At 37.8% G+C, this 19,780-nt stretch overlaps 1 protein-coding gene across 1 annotated transcript in view; it reads right to left on the bottom strand.

The window, feature by feature from the left end:
• Positions 1-19,780, bottom strand: part of COL25A1 (collagen type XXV alpha 1 chain) — a 292,895-nt gene that overhangs the window by 19,223 nt on the left and 253,892 nt on the right. Inside the window, exons 19-28 of the mRNA XM_090140053.1 lie at positions 13,532-13,594; positions 12,661-12,729; positions 11,965-12,009; positions 9,836-9,880; positions 9,218-9,295; positions 6,131-6,154; positions 4,714-4,758; positions 3,051-3,095; positions 2,725-2,805; positions 1,924-1,986 (exon numbers count right to left, since the gene is read on the bottom strand). Of these exons, the coding sequence (XP_089996179.1) occupies positions 1,924-1,986; positions 2,725-2,805; positions 3,051-3,095; positions 4,714-4,758; positions 6,131-6,154; positions 9,218-9,295; positions 9,836-9,880; positions 11,965-12,009; positions 12,661-12,729; positions 13,532-13,594 (558 nt within the window). The remainder of the gene's footprint in view (positions 1-1,923; positions 1,987-2,724; positions 2,806-3,050; positions 3,096-4,713; positions 4,759-6,130; positions 6,155-9,217; positions 9,296-9,835; positions 9,881-11,964; positions 12,010-12,660; positions 12,730-13,531; positions 13,595-19,780) is intronic.

The raw sequence follows: 19,780 nt of genomic DNA, 5'->3' as shown, positions 1-19,780 counted from the left end.
ATTACTGGAACTTGAAAGACGGGGTGCCTGAAGTGTAGCATTGCCTGTGCCATATGGCAACATGCCTGTCTCTGATTCTTGCTCCTAGACTCTTAAGATACACTGTAGAACAGTATGTGGCAAAAAAACATGTCCAAAATAAGCAGTACTGAGAAGGTGTGCTCAAACTTTTGTATTTTATGGGATATGCTCCTTAGCTGTCTCTATACTATGTAATCTACAGGAGCAGAAGATGCTGAAGATGCTGTGCAATTCCTTCCCAATAATGATGAATGGAAAAAGTTACTAAATAACTCACTCTTTTTCAAGACTGCCCTTTTGCTCTCCTTTTATTCCACTTAGCCCACTGAAGAATTCCCTGAAGTCATTAACAGAAGTGATCAGGTTGCTCAGGCATGTAGCTCATGCTTATTTTGTGCTGTTTTTCTGTATTCTTAATGTATCCATAGAAAAGAATTTCATGATGATATTTACAATTCAGCGTCACCTCTCTCCCAGGGTTTAACCCCAAGGGTCTCTGTTGTAGCCTGCACAGTGGCAGTGAGGATGCTAATTCACGTCTCCAGACTGATACTCAGCCCCTCACCAACACAGACCATTGGTGATGACAGTAGTGAGAACAAAATAAGTTTTCAGACATGGAGAGATTCCACCACCTGTGAAGTCTTCTGAAAATGGAAAGCCTTTTTTAAAGAGAAATCAAGCAGAGCACGGTGAATGAGTTAGCAAATTGATTTGTGACAAATTAACAAATGTAACAAAAGACTCGTATACTGAAGAGACAGTGAGTGCCCAGCATCCTGTGATGACAAACTTCCTTCATTTCTCAGAGCTTTTGTACCAAATACCCATTGCATGTCACCATAAACAAGGCAAGTAGCTTACTGTACTCTGATAACTTTACTCATCCTTAAAGAAAAGTTACTGAGTGTGGGTTTTTTTTGTTTTTGTTTTTGTTTTGTTGTTGTTGTTGTTGTTGTTTTAAATGATTTTGCAATGCTTTGAAAGTCAGGAAGATATCTGGTCCTGGAAAGCTTTCATATGTGGATAATATTTACAAGTGGACAAGTACAGAGTAACAATACATTTTCATTTCTGTATTAATTCCATCAAAATTATGCAGAAAATTATGCATGGTTTACGTAGAAAATTAAGCACAATAATACACAAGACTGGAACTTCCTCCCCAAATTATTTTATATCAAGAAAGTCTTTATCTTGTGTCACACAAGGGGAATTGGGCAGAAACTGGATGATGAGAAGTTCCATACTAATGGAAGGAATAACTTCTTTACTGTGAGATTGACAGAGCATAGGTACAGTTGTTCAGAGAGGTTGTTGAGTCTCCTCTGGAGATATTCAAGCCCCATCTGGTTGTTTACCTGTGTGACCTAATGTAGCAACCTGCTTTAGCAGGGGGTTGCACTCAATGATCTATTGAGATCCCTTCCAGTCCCTATGATTCTGTGATTCCTGACATCACTGAAGCCAGTCTAGTCTGCTGCTCACTGGACTTTCGTAGATCCCCATAATACAAAGTGTTGAAATAGATCTGATTTTGATTGCTTGTGTTGATTTAATCTCTTATTATTATTTTGCACAGCATTTATTTCTGATAGTTTAGAGAGCCGGAACTCAGTAGGACTGTTGTTTATGACAAAGGGATAGAATTGAAAAGAACTAAATCTGTAGCATTTCTTCAACAGCATTTAGCTGGTTAGGGTAAATATTGAAGTCCTTTAATTTTCAAAAGGCCATCGACTGCAGCTAAATGATGAACAAAAATACTGTGAAAGTTCAAGCATAGGAATCATCAAGAACTCTGGAAAGTTAAGCTGTGAATACGAACTGTTCCTCAGAATTAAAAGCTAGAGAACTATTGCTGGACTACTACACCCACTGCAACACTGCATCGAGACTTACCGAAGGGCCTTGGGCACCAGGCAAACCAGCATCTCCTTTTTCACCTTTCATGCCATTGGCTCCCTATAAAATCATTAAAAAACAGCGTTTATTAATAGTTTAGATCTCATTAGCAATCCATCTAGGAATGATAATGTGTTTGTAAATAATTATCATTTTATGAAAATAATTATACAACACATATAATGGAATTTATTATTCTTATTACTGTTTTTATTTTGGTGTCACTTCAATAATAGCTGTTAATAAGCACAAAGGCATTCTTTTATGTTATCAGCTACCAAATGTAGCCTGATATTTTTGAGAAGTCTTTAAGTTGGCACATTTCACTATGGATACATTTTGGGAATTGTTTCTATTTTTACTGAGAATTTCCACTTCTATGTATAGGAATAATACACCTCATGAATACCTATATATTTATTTTCTCTCCCTCTCAATTTAAAATTCTGGACAATTCAGCTGAGATTCCTGATAAGTGTTCAAAACAGCTCCTTTCTCCTGAACTTTACCAAGTCTAAATTTACCCACATTATGTTATACACTAAAAAAGAGATGCAAATCTGATCAGTATGTCAACTAATTTCTGTCTTTCCTAAGCAGTATTTTGTTTGACCATAAATAGAATGAAAAGTTCTGACAATGTTTCACCTCTTCCTAGGACAGATGCAGAACAATCTCAGAATTGTTCTCCACTGTGCTTTTTGTCCAAACTTGCAATCTATCAGCACTGCTGGAAATCCCTGATAGAGGGAGAGATTAAAAATATACTTATTTAAGCCAAAATTAATTCGTACTCACTGGCAATCCAGGTAGTCCAATTCCTCCCTTTTCTCCATGCATTCCAGGTTCACCCATATCTCCTTTTAGTCCTTTAGGACCCTAAAATAATGTATTTATTTATTCAGCAAGTTGTTTGTAGGAACAGAATACTAGCTTTGATCATAACAAGCAGAATAAGTCATGCTATGGGTCGACCTTCATTATTAACATGTAGAATCACAATCATTATGTGACCACAGGAACACAGCAATGATCATATGGATAACAAATCTAAGCTACAACTTGAGAAATAATCCTCTGGAATTATGCATGGTTGTTCATACAATCTGCACTAGGTGGTTTACCTGTTCCCCATCAACTCCAGGAATTCCTGGGGATCCTGGTTCACCCTGCAAAAGGTAAAGTGGAATTGGATTATTATCTTCTAGTTATTCAAGACATTCATGGAAAAAGCAGCGCGAAATTTATTAAACTGGTCAGTAATGTTTCTAATTAATACATAATTAACAACAACAAAACCAGAGAACACTATTTGTACACATTGTATATACATACAATACTTGTGCTCAATACTGAACAAACAGCTCAGCCAAAGAGCTGTTCCAAAGTTCATAAACTTTGAGTTGCATAAAGATCAGAAAAAAAAGTAAAAGAAAGAAAGAAAAGAAGAAACCCCAGAAGGCTGGGGAAGAAAGTGGGAACTTTGTCCATTACTGGAATAAATATGGAATCATGGCCTCTGATATACGTAGGGTTGACAGAGACCTCATGTTTTCTTTTCCTGACAAACATAAATCACCAGGGAAGGAGTTCACATTCACTGCATTGCCCTATGCGCTGATCCCCATATAGCATTCCCCAAGGGAGCAAGATGGGGATAGGTTATGATATTGACAACAAACTTTTGTAAGGTTGAATTCTGCTTTATGTCATTTGTTTTGAACAGAAATGAACAACCAGATGATGGAAGACACTCTCTTCCCCACATCAACTCCTCTGTGTTTTACAACATCCTGTTGGCTGCAGAAATCTTTGTGCTGAGTAGAACCTAATGTGGAAATTCTTGCATGCTTAACTGTGTGTTCCATTATCAGTTTTCATACAGAAGAAGAAATTTGATATTTTACAATTTCTCAAGACAGTTAACATGTTAGATGGGGTGAATTGCCATATGATATCACAGAAATTGTGATCACAGCCTGAAATTCAAATACTTAGTTCTGTTTTTGAAGAAACATGTATCTACTCTTGGAAGAGCTTAGTGTCACTGGCAGAAGATACAATATGTTCAATATTTAAGAAGTAGGAGAATTATCTCGACTAATTTAAAACCAATATAAATATTGCACTACATGCAACACTTTCTGTTTTCTTAAGTATAGGCAAATTTATTAAATTTTATGGAACAGTGCAGCATATGGTATTCATTGTCTCTGTGTGGGCTGCTCACTAATAGCTCTGGTACTGTGCACAACCCCAACAGGTGGGGTTAGCAGCCCTGGATTCACAGCCAGGATGCTGCCCACACATGCATGTTATAATTTTTACAGAGATTACAAAATATTGTGCTTTGTTGGGTGGGCACTACTGTAATACAGAAGCTGCGTTGACATGCACTTGCACTGTGGCCAAACTCAGACTGCTTCCCACCCAGTCAGAAGCGATGCACAGGAACAACTGCCTGCTGGTGCAGCTACTGTGCAAACACACAGAGCACTCTCTGCAGCAGAAGTCCTAGGGATCAGCCTCAGTGTAGATCCACGAGGAAGATGCTTCCACGCTGGTTTTGTACCAATTAATTTTGCCAGCTCTCAACTGAGCACCTGTGTGAATCAAAGTCCTATTTCTGGGAAGCTACATTTCAAATTGCCAGAGTGCAAAGTTGGAAGCATGCTGTACTCAATACAATTTCAGGTAAATATACTGTTTTAGCTCCAGATACACACGTGCAGTGAGAAAACTAGAAAATATCTCAACTCCTGTAATGTGCAAGATAAGGAAGATCACCTTTGGACCTTGCAGCCCTTGGGGTCCCGGTGGTCCTGGTGGTCCCTAAAAAGAAACATACACAAAGTTTTGAAAGAAATTCCTGCAGGACTTGCCATGTAAATGCAGGTTGAATGTTAAGATAGGTACCTGAACAACACGAGTTAGATGTGTGGCACAATGGGAACCAAGACCAAATATGAACAAGTTGTTTATCTGTGATAACTCTCAGCAAACAGATGGTTACCAGTAAAAACAATGTTAAAACAGCAGTGCATTTCCTCTTTTTTAAGAAAGTCCTGCTGCTCCCATTGATGAAATGGCAAAGCTCCCCTTAGTGGCAGGGAGATCAAAGTTTGTTCACCTCAGCCACATCCTAATCTAAAGCACTCCAAGGTGAGAAGAAATCTCCTACAAAGAGGATTCTGTTGAAAAATGGTAACTGTCTTTGGGGAGTGCCAAAGGATGCTCAGTGCTTCAGGAAATTGTTAGGGAACAATTTGCAACTACTCCTTTTATTTCTCCCTAAGGTTGCACAGCAACAAAATATTGAACTGGATGTTGTACAGTAGGCCTGTGTTTGTTTTAATAAATAAAAAGAAAAAATAAATCCTCTCCATTAATGAGAGGATAATGAGTGACAGAAATCTACAGAGAATAACTCAAAACAAAGAGAAGAATAAAATAATTTGCTTATACCAAACTTACTGCTATAAGAGAAGGCTGACCCAGAAATATTATAAGCATCTCCTAGCTGGTGTCAGTACTCTAAGAGATCGTGATGATCCTGATGTTGTATCATGGGAATTGGCTGGAGTACAGGGCACAGGAACTTGCAGTCCTCTGCACATGCTGAGAATAGGTGCTGAAAATTGGTATTTTTTTCTGAGGTCTGATAAGGTGGGTCAAGAGAATTGCCTGTACTTGAGGCTTTGTACTTATCATGACTTACAGTTAACTAAGCTGGGCCTTTTCCAGAAAGCTCTCACATTAGGTTTCTTTGCAAACCAATTTAAGAGCCATCCTTTCACCTTGAAAATAAGGTGGATAACTGAAAATCATTTGGTACTAAAAACCCATCTTTCCTGTTTCTGAACTCCTGTGCAGACACATCCAGATGAGAATGTATGCCAAGAAGTCCGAAGCAGCTAATCTGCCTAGATATGTACCTACAGAAATACTGTATTCTTTATTTTCCAGGTCTCTTCAATTAATGGAAGTTTTGCCATTAATTCATCAGGAGCAGAACTGGCTCCACTACTGCAGGACTTTCGACAATGAACTCTCTGGTAAGGGAGCACTGAGCAAGAAAGTAAATGGGATGGTAAGCTGGGGCTGCACCGAAGGAAGGCACGTCCTGAACTGGCAGAATGACGACCATGTTAGGACATCAAGGAGACATTCTACAACACACAGCAAATCATGCAATTGGAATTACCGTGACAGTGAGGGTGGCAATCCTCTGTTGGCAAAATGTATTAAACAAGAGACAACGTTACCAAAATTGAACACGGATATAAATTATTCTGCTTGTAAAAATTAGTATCTCCACAAAACCTATGCTGCATCTGGGGAGAAACCATGTCTCCAAAAAATAAGAGAGAAAGCACTGTTATTCTTAACTCCCAGTGTTGCACAGTTTGGCTTCTAGGGCAATCAGGATTTTACATAGGTGAAGACTGTAATTTCTTGTAAATTTCAAGTGATTGAGTAAGTGATGATTAAACAGTAAAATCACAGTAAAAGTCTTCCAAAAGATTTTTAGGAACTAAGAAAAATGGGACGAATTGATCTCTTAGGATGATTAAAAGATTTGCCCCCTGTTTTGGGATCTCTGCAAGTTTTGCACCAAGGTTTAACTAAAAAATACAATTCCTACAGAAGAGGTGTAACAGTTTGGTTTTTTTTAATAGAAACTAAGATACACAAAAACAAAGTTAGGTTCTAAATCTGAAAATGCTGATCCACAAAAGCACTAAGTACTTTGAATTCTGTTCTAAATGTCTGGAACGACAACAGGCTTCTTTTATTAATTATTATGAATTCTTTTATTATTTTTAGCTTGATCTGTTACTATATATTTTTTTTTTTACAAATAAGAATCTAAAAGCAAGTGAAAAAGTGTTTGAAAGTAATCAAAATGCTTGTCTATGTTTTTAAAGAAAATAAACATCCCGAATCCTGATGCCTCTCTTTGCTTTTATATTAACTGTGAAGAACCTTCTGGCATATACGGAAGGAAAAGTATTTAGCTTTTAACTCTTTTCCTATGTGCAAATGGATGGTTTGCAAATCCTGCTTTCAAATTTTAAAAGAATCTTCATTTGCCATTAAAATTGGAGTCTGCTCGATACGAAGTACATAAAAAAGAAATAAAGAAATCTGTTCTCTAACGATGACTTTAAGACAATCATATATTTTGCATTATAATGTATTTATGGGAATATATAAAGATTTTTAAAAACTGAAAAATTCAGTTTATATAGACATGAAAACATAAAATAACCACTGCAAATGAATGCTGGCATGATCACACTGACAGGCTCATTTTCATCAGCACATTCAGATATCTAAAGCGTCTGATCCTCTACAGAAGTTAAACTCCTGCAGCTAATGTCTTTAGCCTTAGGAAATTCTGAGGAGCAGGCCTGAAGAGCAATTTTGATAGAGATGCATTTTGTATTTGGTACTACATGTGAAAGCCACATGCACTCAGCAGGGCTCTTGTCAAACCATGATGATAATTTTAAGATCCCTATTTCCAGTGCTGATGGACTCACATGTCTCATTCTGCACTGACATAGGAAATTGAGCAGTAGGCACAAGGCAGAGTAACTATATTATCCTAAAGCTTCTGGGCTGCTTGATGATTTATTGCTAAATTCTAAGAAATGCAGACAGCCTAGATCTTGCTAACTCTTGTCAACTTCTTAAATCAGCAGACCAAATTCTGTGTAAGGTCACAGTTTGGTGCTGAATGCATAAAGTGCTCAATACCTCTATGGGAAAGCTGCAAATCTCAGATCCTTTAAGAATTTGGCACCAGGAGACTTAGGAATAGGTGCTTGCCATCTGAAAGGCCTGAACTGGATTTGGCAAGGATACTGTCGACTGATCCTATATAATCTTACTTACACCACCCTTGCACAGACATTCCCATTGATAACAATTATTTGTTGCCCTGGATCAGAAGGTGATGACATTTGAAATGATTTACAAAAGGAAAAAGGCCTCCTCATCTGTTTCAACCACTGCAATAGGCTTTAATCCTTTATCGAGGCTTCTTTATGTGCTGCAGCTTTTCCAAGGTGTTCTCACACAGCACTTGAAACTAACACTGATGCCAGTGAGGATATAAAGGCAGAATACAGGAAACATGGGGCCTAAAGCCCCTGGTAAATCTGTGCCTGATAATATACTATGTTACTTCCAAGCTACTTCAGTCATCTAACACTGAGATTGATTTAAAAGACTGAAAAATGTGTCTTTGAATTCCCTTAGGAGTGAAGCAAGTGAGATGAGTATAATGCAGTGCCTCAAAAGATGCCTATGTAGACTTCCCCACAGATGCCACTCACAATGACAGTGGGCTTAGCTTCAAAAACATATGGGCTTTTAGATTTTACTAAAGGCAGTGAGGTTTTTTTATTTTCAAAGGAGTCTTGAAAAGCACATGACTGGCCAGACATCTATCCACTCCCACTGAGTAAATGCAAGAAAAAGTTCATTGGATTCAGTGAGAAAATGATCAGATGCACAATGAGCCAAGTTCTGCCTTCAGTTGCACATAAGCAAATCCATTCATTTTGGTGGAGTTATACTCCACAAAATTTGCATCTGACTACACTGCAATGTAAATCACCTTGACTGCAACGACATATGTCATCTTGTTACTTTGCTTTCATGCAAACACTCATTCATTCTTTTTGCAACCCCACTTTAATCCTACATACTTTTGTGCATGCCTGTCAAAACAGGTTTCCAGAAATGAACTAATGGGAAGATTGGTGCTTTGTCTATTTAACATACTCAAGTTGCTGATTGAATCCACAGCTTTCTAATGGAACCACACGTGTTATGGTTTCCAAATCTCAAATATTCTGCTCTTTGCATTTTATAGGAAGAGGGGAAGGGAAAAGAGGAAAAAAGAAATGTCAACATTTTAGCCGTTGAACTGAAAAGCAGATGCTTCTGTTGAACTTATGTATGTGGTTCATTGCATGAATTCAGCACTAACCCCCACACAGCAATGAATCAGCGTTATTCTCATTAGATGATGTCAATATGCTCTGTGGGAAATGCGACTAATTCACTCAGCTAAATTGTATCAAGGAAACAGTTTTTCTCACACCAAATAGCAAGTCTGGTTTCCAAATATAGAAAGACATTCCTAATCAATAAACTCAGCAAATCTTTTGGGAAAAAAAAGTGTTCTCATGGTTTATGCAGAAGGAAAATACAGTGACGTCAAACTGCTTCTTGGCAGACCAGGCTAAACTATTCCAGCCTTGTTAAGTTTACGTACCTGTAGAGCTTCATGAATATTGCCATTATAGTCAATTATCTCTGTAGCACCTTGATCACCCTTCTGTCCAGGTGGCCCCTGTAATATATTTTCCATAACAATTTTTGAGACATCTGCCAAAGACTACTCTAGACACTTATTTACCGATGAATGCTTTAATGCCAAAGCAGCCTATTCAAGTTTTGTTGTATTTCCAATGTACTAGTACATCCACATAACTTAGCATTAAACCAAAGACTACATTTAAAGGATTTTTTAAATATTTTTTTCAATAAACAAGCGAGTCACCAAGTGAATTGTGCTGCAGCGGGAAAGCAAATAAACAAAACCACTGCAGTTAAATGCTGAAGCGGTTCCAATACACTAACTTTGTGCTGCCTGTGGGTAACGTCTGAACATGGCATGTAGCATCCTGCCCACAAACTGTGAGTAGGATAATAGTAGTAAGTCAAATAGTAGTAAGGATTGTTACTCATATTAAAGGCAAATTAGTAACACACTTTCCATCAGGGTCAAGTGACCAATCTCATTAGATTAACTGGAGTTGCTGCCATAATTTCGATTCATTGCAGAGAATGAATGCAAGAGTACAAAGATTGAAATGAGAAGTAGACTTACCCGTGGACCTGGAGATCCTGTGTCACCTCTGTCACCTGTATCACCCTAGGTAAAAGGGATATTTGAGAACAAATATGCCATCTAACAGTTTATTAGGTAGTTCGTCTCTTTTAAACATGCCTCTCCTAAATAACCCAGTTAAACAAACAGGCCTCTCATTATTAATAGAATGTGGACCTTAGTTACAGCAGAAATTCCTTAAACATCTGTACTGTGACAGGGCTAACAATGAAGTATTTGGTTCTATGCAAGTTGCCACTGTGTGTTGTATTGGGTTGGAATAAGTTGTACCAAAGACTCAACAAAAGAGATTACCAATTCCGTAACAAACACAAGTTCTCTACTCTTTATGGCACTACTATCAAAAGCTTTAAGAAAAAGCAAGAGAAATAAAATCAGTCTGAAGTCTGAAAACACTTAGTAACTTCCTCAAAGGTGTATTTCAACATGTGTAAACATTTACTTCTGTGACTGCGACTCCACTAAGCATCTGAACTTCCTTGCTCCAAGTTCTTACCTCTCCTGCAGACACAAAGGTGTTCTCACCACTAAAGTCCCTTCACTCCCTCACTGTGACAGCCTTAAGATCTTTACCATCTTGCACACAGCTTTATCTTCCTGGCTACTAGTAATCTGTTTCAAGCGATGAAGGGAATTTCAAACGTTTGCTTTCATAACTCAACACCTAGTGACTATGATTCTTTTTGCTTCACAGTCATAACAAGGTCTTTGATTTTTATATTACTCAAAATGAATTTGGCAAAGAACTGCTACTCCTGTTGAAATCTCTATAACATTGGTATAAGTTAGGGAAGAATGGTTAATTCACCAGTAGTAATAGGAAAAAAAAACAAAACCAAACTTAAAACAGAAAATGGTCATAGGGATAATGAAAGAAGAATATGGAGAAGAGGGTGGTGGCAGGACATGATCAACAGTATTGCCATGCCAGTATCTAGTGACATTGTCACTGGAGTTGCTAAAAACAGTCCTGACTACTAGGTTGACTTCTGTGACCCAGAATTTAGAAACAGTTAGGCCTTTTTGGTAAAATGAGAATTAAAAGAGGTATCTCTATCTTTCTGGTGCATTTGGGAAGTGCCCAGGAACTAGAGGCAACTGAATCTGATTTACTCTTCTGCTCTTACTCTGATGCATTAATACCCCCATCAGCTCCCTCGCTGACTAACTTTCCTTTTTGGCAGGAATGAGTGAGGTGAAGGGGCAATTTCCTCATCATATCCTTAAGCACTGTGAATGGCTGTTATGTAAGGACCTTTCTTTGAGGTATCGCAACCAGTATCCTACTAGCCTACAACATTGTCTTGATATCTTTATTCTGACAGTAGACTGAAGAACTGCCTAAACAAATCTGATTTGACACATAACATCACATAACATCACATAACATGGAGGAGTCCAGTGAGCACAGTATTTGCAAAGTATATGAAACATTTTTAAAAGCATGTATTTTCTTTCTCTACGTACATGTGAACCCATTATATCCATACAGAGATAAGTGGATGGAGGGAATGATAAGTAGATAGACATAGGAAAAAAAAAAAGCCAATACATCAAACAAACAAAATCAAACCACTTTAGGTACAGTAGGTAAAACAGTAATGTAACCTACAAAACTTGCCTATGTAGGACTTACTGGCAAGCATCTCTCTTCTGAAAGACTTTGAAATACCCCACCAAGATTTTTACCCCACCAAGATTTTTACCCCACCAAGCTTGATTCCACAAAATAATTGCAAAAAACAATTGAAACTCCACAGGCATAACCAGAAGATGGTTGGCATGGGAGAGAACTAACTCACATCAGTTACATAGAGAGAAACCAAGTGGCATGAGGAAAAAAAGAGCTGATTGAAATAGATGTTATAATAAAAAGGAAAATAGAGTTGCAGTGATTGAAATACACAAGGTTCAGTTCTAAGAGCTGAAGCTGAAAATCAGAATGTTTCATTTATAAATAACACTGCATAATCTGCTACGGTTTCCTTTAAAGAGATATCTGAAATTTCTGAGAAGTGTTACAAACAATTTATTGTAAAATAAATGTGTTAATCACTCCACTAAAGACAGGTTGTTTTTTTGTTTTTTTGTTTGTTTTTACTACTAACCTTTGACCCTTTGGGGCCTCTAGATCCAGGTTCACCTGTTCTCCCCTGTTTGAGGGAAGACAGCAGATGGAGAGGAGAAAAATGATAGCGGAATGGGAGCGCAGAGAAAAAGAAATTAGTAATGACTAACTATACTACAGAACAGCAAAATCACTTAATTTTATATGATCAAGATCATGAGTCTGTAAAGACCTTGAATTTAATAGCACCCAGAGTAATATATTCTTTAACACCAGCATGCAAAGGCCACAGACTTCATCCTTCCAAAGGAAAATTAGTATTGGCATTAGTAAAGAGTAGACATCATTAAAACCATTTTATGGGAACGATCTACGTCGTTTCACTGCTCCTGAAAAATGTTAGTCAAACAGTAGAGAAGACATTTAGCTATCCTTAAATAACGAGATTAAATAAAGTGTTACCACAACTTCTTTTCCCAGTAATTCAGAGGAATATAAACTAGCTTGCCAAGTACAAAATCTGCCTTAGCATCTTCAAAATGTATTAGGACTGGAGAAACAGCATGCAAAATGGATTTTCTCTGCAATCAATAGCTACAATGATCAGAAAGTTCAAACTTTAAAAATGACCCAGTTCTCATTCTTTTTTTTTTTTTTTTTTTTTTTTTTTCAGCTGAAGAAGATGTGTTACGTGTTATTGGTGTTCCCCTAACCAAAACACTCCAATCAGACCGACCTTTGGTCCTGGAAGTCCAGTTTCACCTCGCTCACCCTTCCCAGGAGGGCCTGCCTCTCCTCTGTCACCCTGTGGAAGCAGGTACACATATCACAAAGCATTGGGCAATTTTTAGCATGCAACTTACTCAGCTATGTCAAAGAAACCAAAACATCAGAAGAAAACATTTTTGAGCTCATCTACAACTTGCAGTGGATTGGGGAACTCTTCCTTGAGTAAACACAGTGTTTTCAATTGCAAAAAGTAAGATTTAGAAATTCTATCCTGGATTTATACAGGATCCTATAAAGCTATTTTCCTCCCTATTCTGAAAGAAGTGGAATGAAGATTCCCGAACTATGAGACTTAATGAATATCATTCGTAGAATTCATAATATGCTATCTTTACCACAGAACATCTTAAAAAAATCTGTATGTAGTACAAAAAAACCCTATGTTTAATGGCACTGAATTTTACAGTCTGGTATGTATTATCATAGTTCTAATGTCTGCACAAAATTTTAAGATTTCTTCTAAAAAAGTTATGAAAACATACTTTCTTCTTGCAGGCATATTCTGCTTCTTAAAGAAGTGACTTTTGAGATGCTGACATAAAACAAACTCCATGAATAAACTTACATTACGAATGGATAAAGTGTCTGCCTTTACATTGTTTGAGGGCATCACTATGAAGGTGTGTATTTCACTGCATTGGTCCATGAAATGCAACTCTTCACATTTCCAGGTACTGTAGGTACTATATTTTAACCTAAACTTATGACAACTATTCATTTGTGGCTAAAAGATTTTTACACCGTTAGCACAATCTCTGCTAACAAAATTGAAGTTGCTCCAAGGGATTTTATATTGGAGCATTGTTCAACTGCCTTACCTTTGTTCCTGGTAACCCTGGCAGCCCGGGTTCTCCCTGCGGACCAATGAAACCTGGTTCACCCTTGAAAAGCACAGCATGAGAAGAATGTGAGGTTAGTTATTTAGCAGTGCGTACATACAGTAACACTAGTTTCTTTTGGCTGCATTTTCCCTGTATCATCAGCACATCCTGTTATGATGGAAGAGTTATACAAAAATACTTTAAAATTTAAGCAACTTTCATCAGTATACATTCTTATAGCAAGCCATTACACAGCATATAAAATGCAAATGAAACAGAAGGTGTCACACATTGTTTTTTTATGAGGTTAGGGATCATTCATTTCAGTCATGTTTTATGAGGCAGTGAGTGGATGGGCAGACGGGGTGAGGGTATGACAAAGTAATGACAAACAGAGGCCAGATGGTACTGTTGCAATGCATTTTCAAGGGAGCCAGCTACATCACTGCAAGAAAGCAGATCAAAAGTATAATGCATCAGCACGGCACTATCCCTCCCCATTCTGACAGGAAAGTACTTCAGTTGTCCACATCCAGACAACTTCCATAGCTGTGAACAGGTGGCAAACAGCTCCTTGCTCCCTCACTGTTCTGGCCCCTTCCTGCCCATTAGTTTGTACAAACATAACAGACAAATAGCAGCAATCAAGCTGAGATGCAGCACATGCAGATTTAGAAAGGGAGTAAATATTTTGTTTGTTCCTTTTTATTTTTAACCTATCACTGTGGCTGAAGAGGAACAGTGAAAAGTGAAGAAGCCATAACAAGCTCTCCTGAACAAGGCTTCCTGTTACCTAACTTTCTACTTTTCACACAAACTTGAATCAAGGAAATTTACCCACAAGGTATTGTAAATTTTAAAAACCAGTAGTATAACCCAATTAGTATAGATTTTTACAATATCACCGAACTTGATGAATTAGCCATCAAATGCTTCTTTAAATAGCTAAAAAGATAGAAGTATCATAATGCTGTATTGATTTAATTACTGACAAGTAAATAGAAGCAGTTGGATAACAGTTCTCTTCACCTCTTTGCCCGCACAGAAATACAGCCATGCTGCAGTGAGTGAACAAGTTAGCAAATGTTCTTGTATATTCATCTGTGCTCTCATCAACAATCCATCATTAGCAGTTCCATCATTAGCAGTTCAAGCAAAGAAGGTCCCTAGCAAATCTATAACCAGAGAAAATTTTCATGTGGCCATACTGAATGAGGAGCATTCAGTGACTTCAACTTAGAAGATCAAAAAAATTCAAAGATATGCCAACACTAAACAGCACAGTTTCTAACGTGAAGTTCCATCTGGCTATGGTTCAGAATTGATAATAAAAACAAAGGAATAAACGATGACAAATGTGTCTCAGAGAAGGGTATTTAGCTGTCATTTAGGAAAAATAACCCACAACAGTTTACTTAATTCTTTGTGTCAGTGCACATCAGCAAGGTAACATGAGGTTACCACTGTAGATGGAAACACTTTTATGTCAGTAAATGGACAACAGTGCATTTTCAATTATTTTATGAGGAGGCACTCAGTGGCTCTTGATTGTTTTAATACTGACTTTACCAGGGCTAATTGATGACTTCAAGCAGAAGAAACATGCAGTCTCTCTGCAATTCAGTCTTTTCAGTGGTAAGGCTTAAAATATTTCTCAGGTTGATGCGCAGGGACAAGTAAAGCATGCTTTGCAAGAGCAAGTGGAATGGATAACGGAGGAAACTGCTGGCTTAATTAGCATAACTAGAGTACTGATCTTACACAACGCAGAGCTTTAAAAGATTATCAAATGTTTAGTGGAATAACTTGTGTCAGAAAGGATAGGACCTGACTGGTTGAGTAGCGGCTCTGCTGAGGAAGACTTAGGGGTGACAATGAATGCTGAGTTGAACACGATCCTGCAGACTGTTCTTATCACACAAAACAAAACTGCAGTAGGTAGGATTTGGCTACATAAGGAAAAACATGCAACTCTCCTATACAGTGCTGGTGGGGATAAGTACGTTAAGACACCTCTGGCTTGCCATCCTAACTAAACTTCTAAGTAGAAAAACAATCTGCTCAGATTATTTGAAACTAAGCAGTATCCTCTGCACTATCTCAAATCTCACCTGTAAGCACAACATAAGGTGTTAACCAAAGCACTCAGGCACACTTCTGCACCATTCCCAGCCAGTGGAGCTAATGTCTGCATCAGCTTTGTTCCTGGCATTTCTGTCTCCGTTATTCAGAGAGAAATGTTTACATTAGAAACAGACTCCATTCAACTGTCCAGCATTTTGTTCTGCAAATGCTGCCAGCCTTCTGCTTTATGTTATTATACTGATTTTGGCTGCGACAGAGTTAATTTTTCTCATAACTTCATTTTGGATTTGTGATGAAAACAACGCTGATGTTTCAGGTGTCACAGAGTGCTCATGCAGCACCAGGGCCTTCTGTAATTCTCACAGCCTGGCCTACAAGGATGCCAGAGAGGCACAAGGAGCTGAGAGGGGACAGAGCAAGGAGAGCTGAACCAAAATGGCTGAAAGAGAATTCCATACCATACAGGAATAAAAACTGCTGGCAAAGTTGGCTGCGGCTGAGGTTGTTATATGGAGGCTGATTGGGCATTGGTCAGCTGGTGTTGAGTATCTGGGCTCATTTTTTCCATCACTTGTTTTTCTTGGCTTTGTTTTTGTTTCCCTTTTCAAACCACCGCACTTTTACCTTTCCAGTTTGTTTTCTCATGCTTCTGTGGGGAGTGAGCGAGTGGCTGATGCTCAGCTGCCTACCAGGGTTAACACACAACAGTTACCCTCTGTGCCACACACACCACAGAAAGAAATGAGAATCTATCAAGCTTAGCACTGCCAGCGATGTGTGAAATGCAAGGGAAACAGTTTCCTCGCAGTAAGATAAGAGTAAAGGCCTGCTGAGGCTGCTCTCTGAGGTGATTTCATTCTTGCTTGAAGATCTCCCGACCTCAAGATCCTTGCATAGGCAAGAATCATCTCTAAACAACTGTGAAACACTGAAAGGAATGCAAGCAATCAGAGTAGCCAAGTTTTATAATACTCTTCTAAAGAACTCACAATAGTTTCTTACAATAAAGTTTTATCTGGTGAGAATCTACCACAAGCCACTTTGCCTGCTAAAGCAGAGGCAGGGAACAGGACATCTGGAAAGAGGAAAGTTAAGCAGGTAGCTTATGAAAAGAGAGTAAGGAGCTGCCTCACTTGAGACACAGTTTACAAGCTGTATAAAAAGCCATCAGCAAATGATGACTCTTCAATGAGTTTTAGTTCAACCCTTTGGCATAGTTATGAAATAAAAGCTTAGAAACCACCATATAGCGCAGGAAGTCAACAACATCAATCTCAGCATTTAAACTCCATTTACTGCTGGAGCTTGGAGCAATTTGCATCAATCATACAACAGAGGCAATGTGCTATTAAATAAATCAACAAGCTTGTGAGTTACTTCCATTTTACAGGAGCGATTTGTTATCATTTAGAAACAACCCCTAATGGCCTGAGATGTTAACATTTTAACAGATAAAGGGATGACCTCTGTGTGTGCTCATTTTCACCCTCAGACATTTGTCAAATGTAGGAATACCAGTGGGTCAGAGAGCAAATGAGATGATGCTTCTCACAAACCCTGTCAATGGTAATTTTCACCTCTAATCATAAAATGCGTGAAGAGAAAAGGGCCGTATAATTGCATGCTGTACACCTAATGCTGTGTGAGCTCCATCAGAACTAGAAGTAAAAAAAAATAAATCCTTGTAATTTACTTCAGAGGATAGTCTTTTTTTTTTTTTTTTTTTTTTTTTTTGAGGATTATTAACTAGACATTATTAATAGCTGGTTGTTTCATGATGATCAAAGCATTTATGGGCTGAGGCAGAAGCTAGCTTTGATATTAGAGGTTAATTCCAAGACATGCTATTCACTGTCACTGTTTTAATTTTTATAGAACTTATTACTGGCTAAAACTTGAACTTTTGTTCAAGAAAGGTGCAACAATTACAGTTCCACTTGCCACGTTAATTGCTTTTTTAAATGTCACTAGCTTGATGACAATATTTATAAACAACATAATACTGCCCTGGTTTCACAGCACAGCTGAAACACAAAGCAATGCAATTACTTGAAACTTTGTTCTGACAGGCCTCATCTGTACACTGACAGAGACCTAACATGGCCCATGTTCAGGGGCAGGTTGGAGCTTCCAAACTCCTTCCTGTAGGTCCAAGCATTCTCTAGATGCTCGCAACTCCTGGTAATGGGGACAGTTTGCAAACTCCTCACAAGCCACAGAACTTGGGAGAGCCCAAGGTGTTCCTTCTAATCAAAGCAGACATGGACAGGTCCCCATTTTATTCACCGAAGAGACCAAGGTGTGCTTATCTTAAATATCATCCTAACTCAGTGATAGTCATTTAAAAAAAATTGATGCACTTTCCTTGTCTAATGCTACTGAAAAAACCCCACAAAGCTGAAGATACCCAGAGCAAAATCTAGCAAGAAAAAAACATCCCAAAACCCAGGTCTAAGGCTATATAAAGAACAACAAAATCAGAAATATTGAATTTGGTTTCACTGATATTTTCCCTCATTTTCCAGAAATTGCCATTTGTTGCCCTCAGATTTCATTTCTGAGATTGATAACCAATACAAATACTTTTCCCGAAGTTTTTAAGACAGAGGTGCAGCGCTGTAGCAGCTGATGAAGTTGTACTTGCTCATACCTAACCTGCTGCTTCTTAAGGATTCCATGGCACTCAGTTCCAGGACAGCAATACCCTGGAAGCTCAGTCTACCTTAGGCCATACAGGTCAGCGAATGGCACTTCATATTTTCTCAATGTTAAGGGCATTAGAAGGACTTCACATATAGCCTTAAGTCCATGGGAATTTTCATATCAGGAGGTCCAGTATTCAGTTCATAAGAAGGAAGTGAGCAAGGTGAAAGGAAATCTGATAAAAAACTAACCCCACTTTATGAAGCCTTTGTTAAGGCTTTTCATATCAGCTCAGAACTGCCTCCAGAAATGGCCAGCTGAACAGGTTGTCTGCCTCACTCATCACATTTGAAACAATATCTTCACACTCAAATCTGTCTCTAAACTTAGAAAAACAATTCTGGTTTTGAATTTCCAAATGCACGTTCAGCCTTTATGATTCATTTAAAGAAACAAAACCTCAAAACCTGTCTAAAACCCTGAAGCTTCATAACTAATCCTACTTTGTATGACATTTGTTATTCTTTAGTGAGCTGATTTTCTCACTGTTTTTAAGTTCTGCCTGCTTGGAGCATATGCTGCTTTGGAAGGGTGTTAAAAGAATAATTCTGCAGCAATAATTCTGATTAACTCTGCATGTATTAGTCATATCAAATTCTTCTTACTTAAAGGCTAATTATAATTCAAGTCGTCATGGTACCTATTTTTGAGGATTAGAATAAAAACATTTTTTTTGTAATAAGCATCTCATTTTTAATTCTTTGCAATGACTGATCTGCTCAATTATTTAAAGTCTGGTCCCAAATGATTTCCTTTAGAACAGTTACATTACGAGTCTAAGAATTTTATTTTGCTACTTTTAAAATGTAAAGAATTTTACTGCACACACTAATTTCTGACCACATAAAATTGTATACTTGAGGTACATAAATTATTTCATATTGCTGTGACTTTCTTATGACTAACGAAATACTTAACAAATCAAACAGAACATAGGGTTCTCAAATTATTCAGTTGCATTCAAAATTTGGATTTAGAAATTGTATGTATAAAGAAAAATTCAACTATGTTATGAAACAGATGCTGGGAAATAGATTTTTACAAGCTCACTCTCTCAACTAATACCATCTTCAGGGCAAATGACATCCTGTATTGGAGTTACTTATACTTTAGCCTCTTCCACAAAAGAAAATGAGAGCTTTCATGATTTGGAGGATATAGTTTATGACAGATTAATAAGAACTGCATATATCCAAAAGAAGAACCAGCTAAATCCTTCTGACACATGCGTACTATCCAATGTTAACGATGATTTCATTTTCTGGCCTTCATTCTCAATAGTCTGGAAAATGACTTGTCTATCCTGTGCAAGTGATTTCTGCCATGGCATATGGAAACCAGACAGGCAGGAATGGATGAATAGAGCTAGACATGTAACTACATGCATACAGATACATGTTCATATACTTCCATTCTGGAAACAGAATTCTGTTAGTGGCATTACTGTCTTTTTAATTT

The sequence above is a fragment of the Phasianus colchicus genome, chromosome 4 (genome assembly GCF_987193195.1).
Source record: "Phasianus colchicus chromosome 4, bPhaCol1.hap1.1, whole genome shotgun sequence".
Lineage (NCBI taxonomy): Eukaryota > Metazoa > Chordata > Aves > Galliformes > Phasianidae > Phasianus > Phasianus colchicus.
This window is presented reverse-complemented; position numbering and strand designations above follow the sequence as displayed.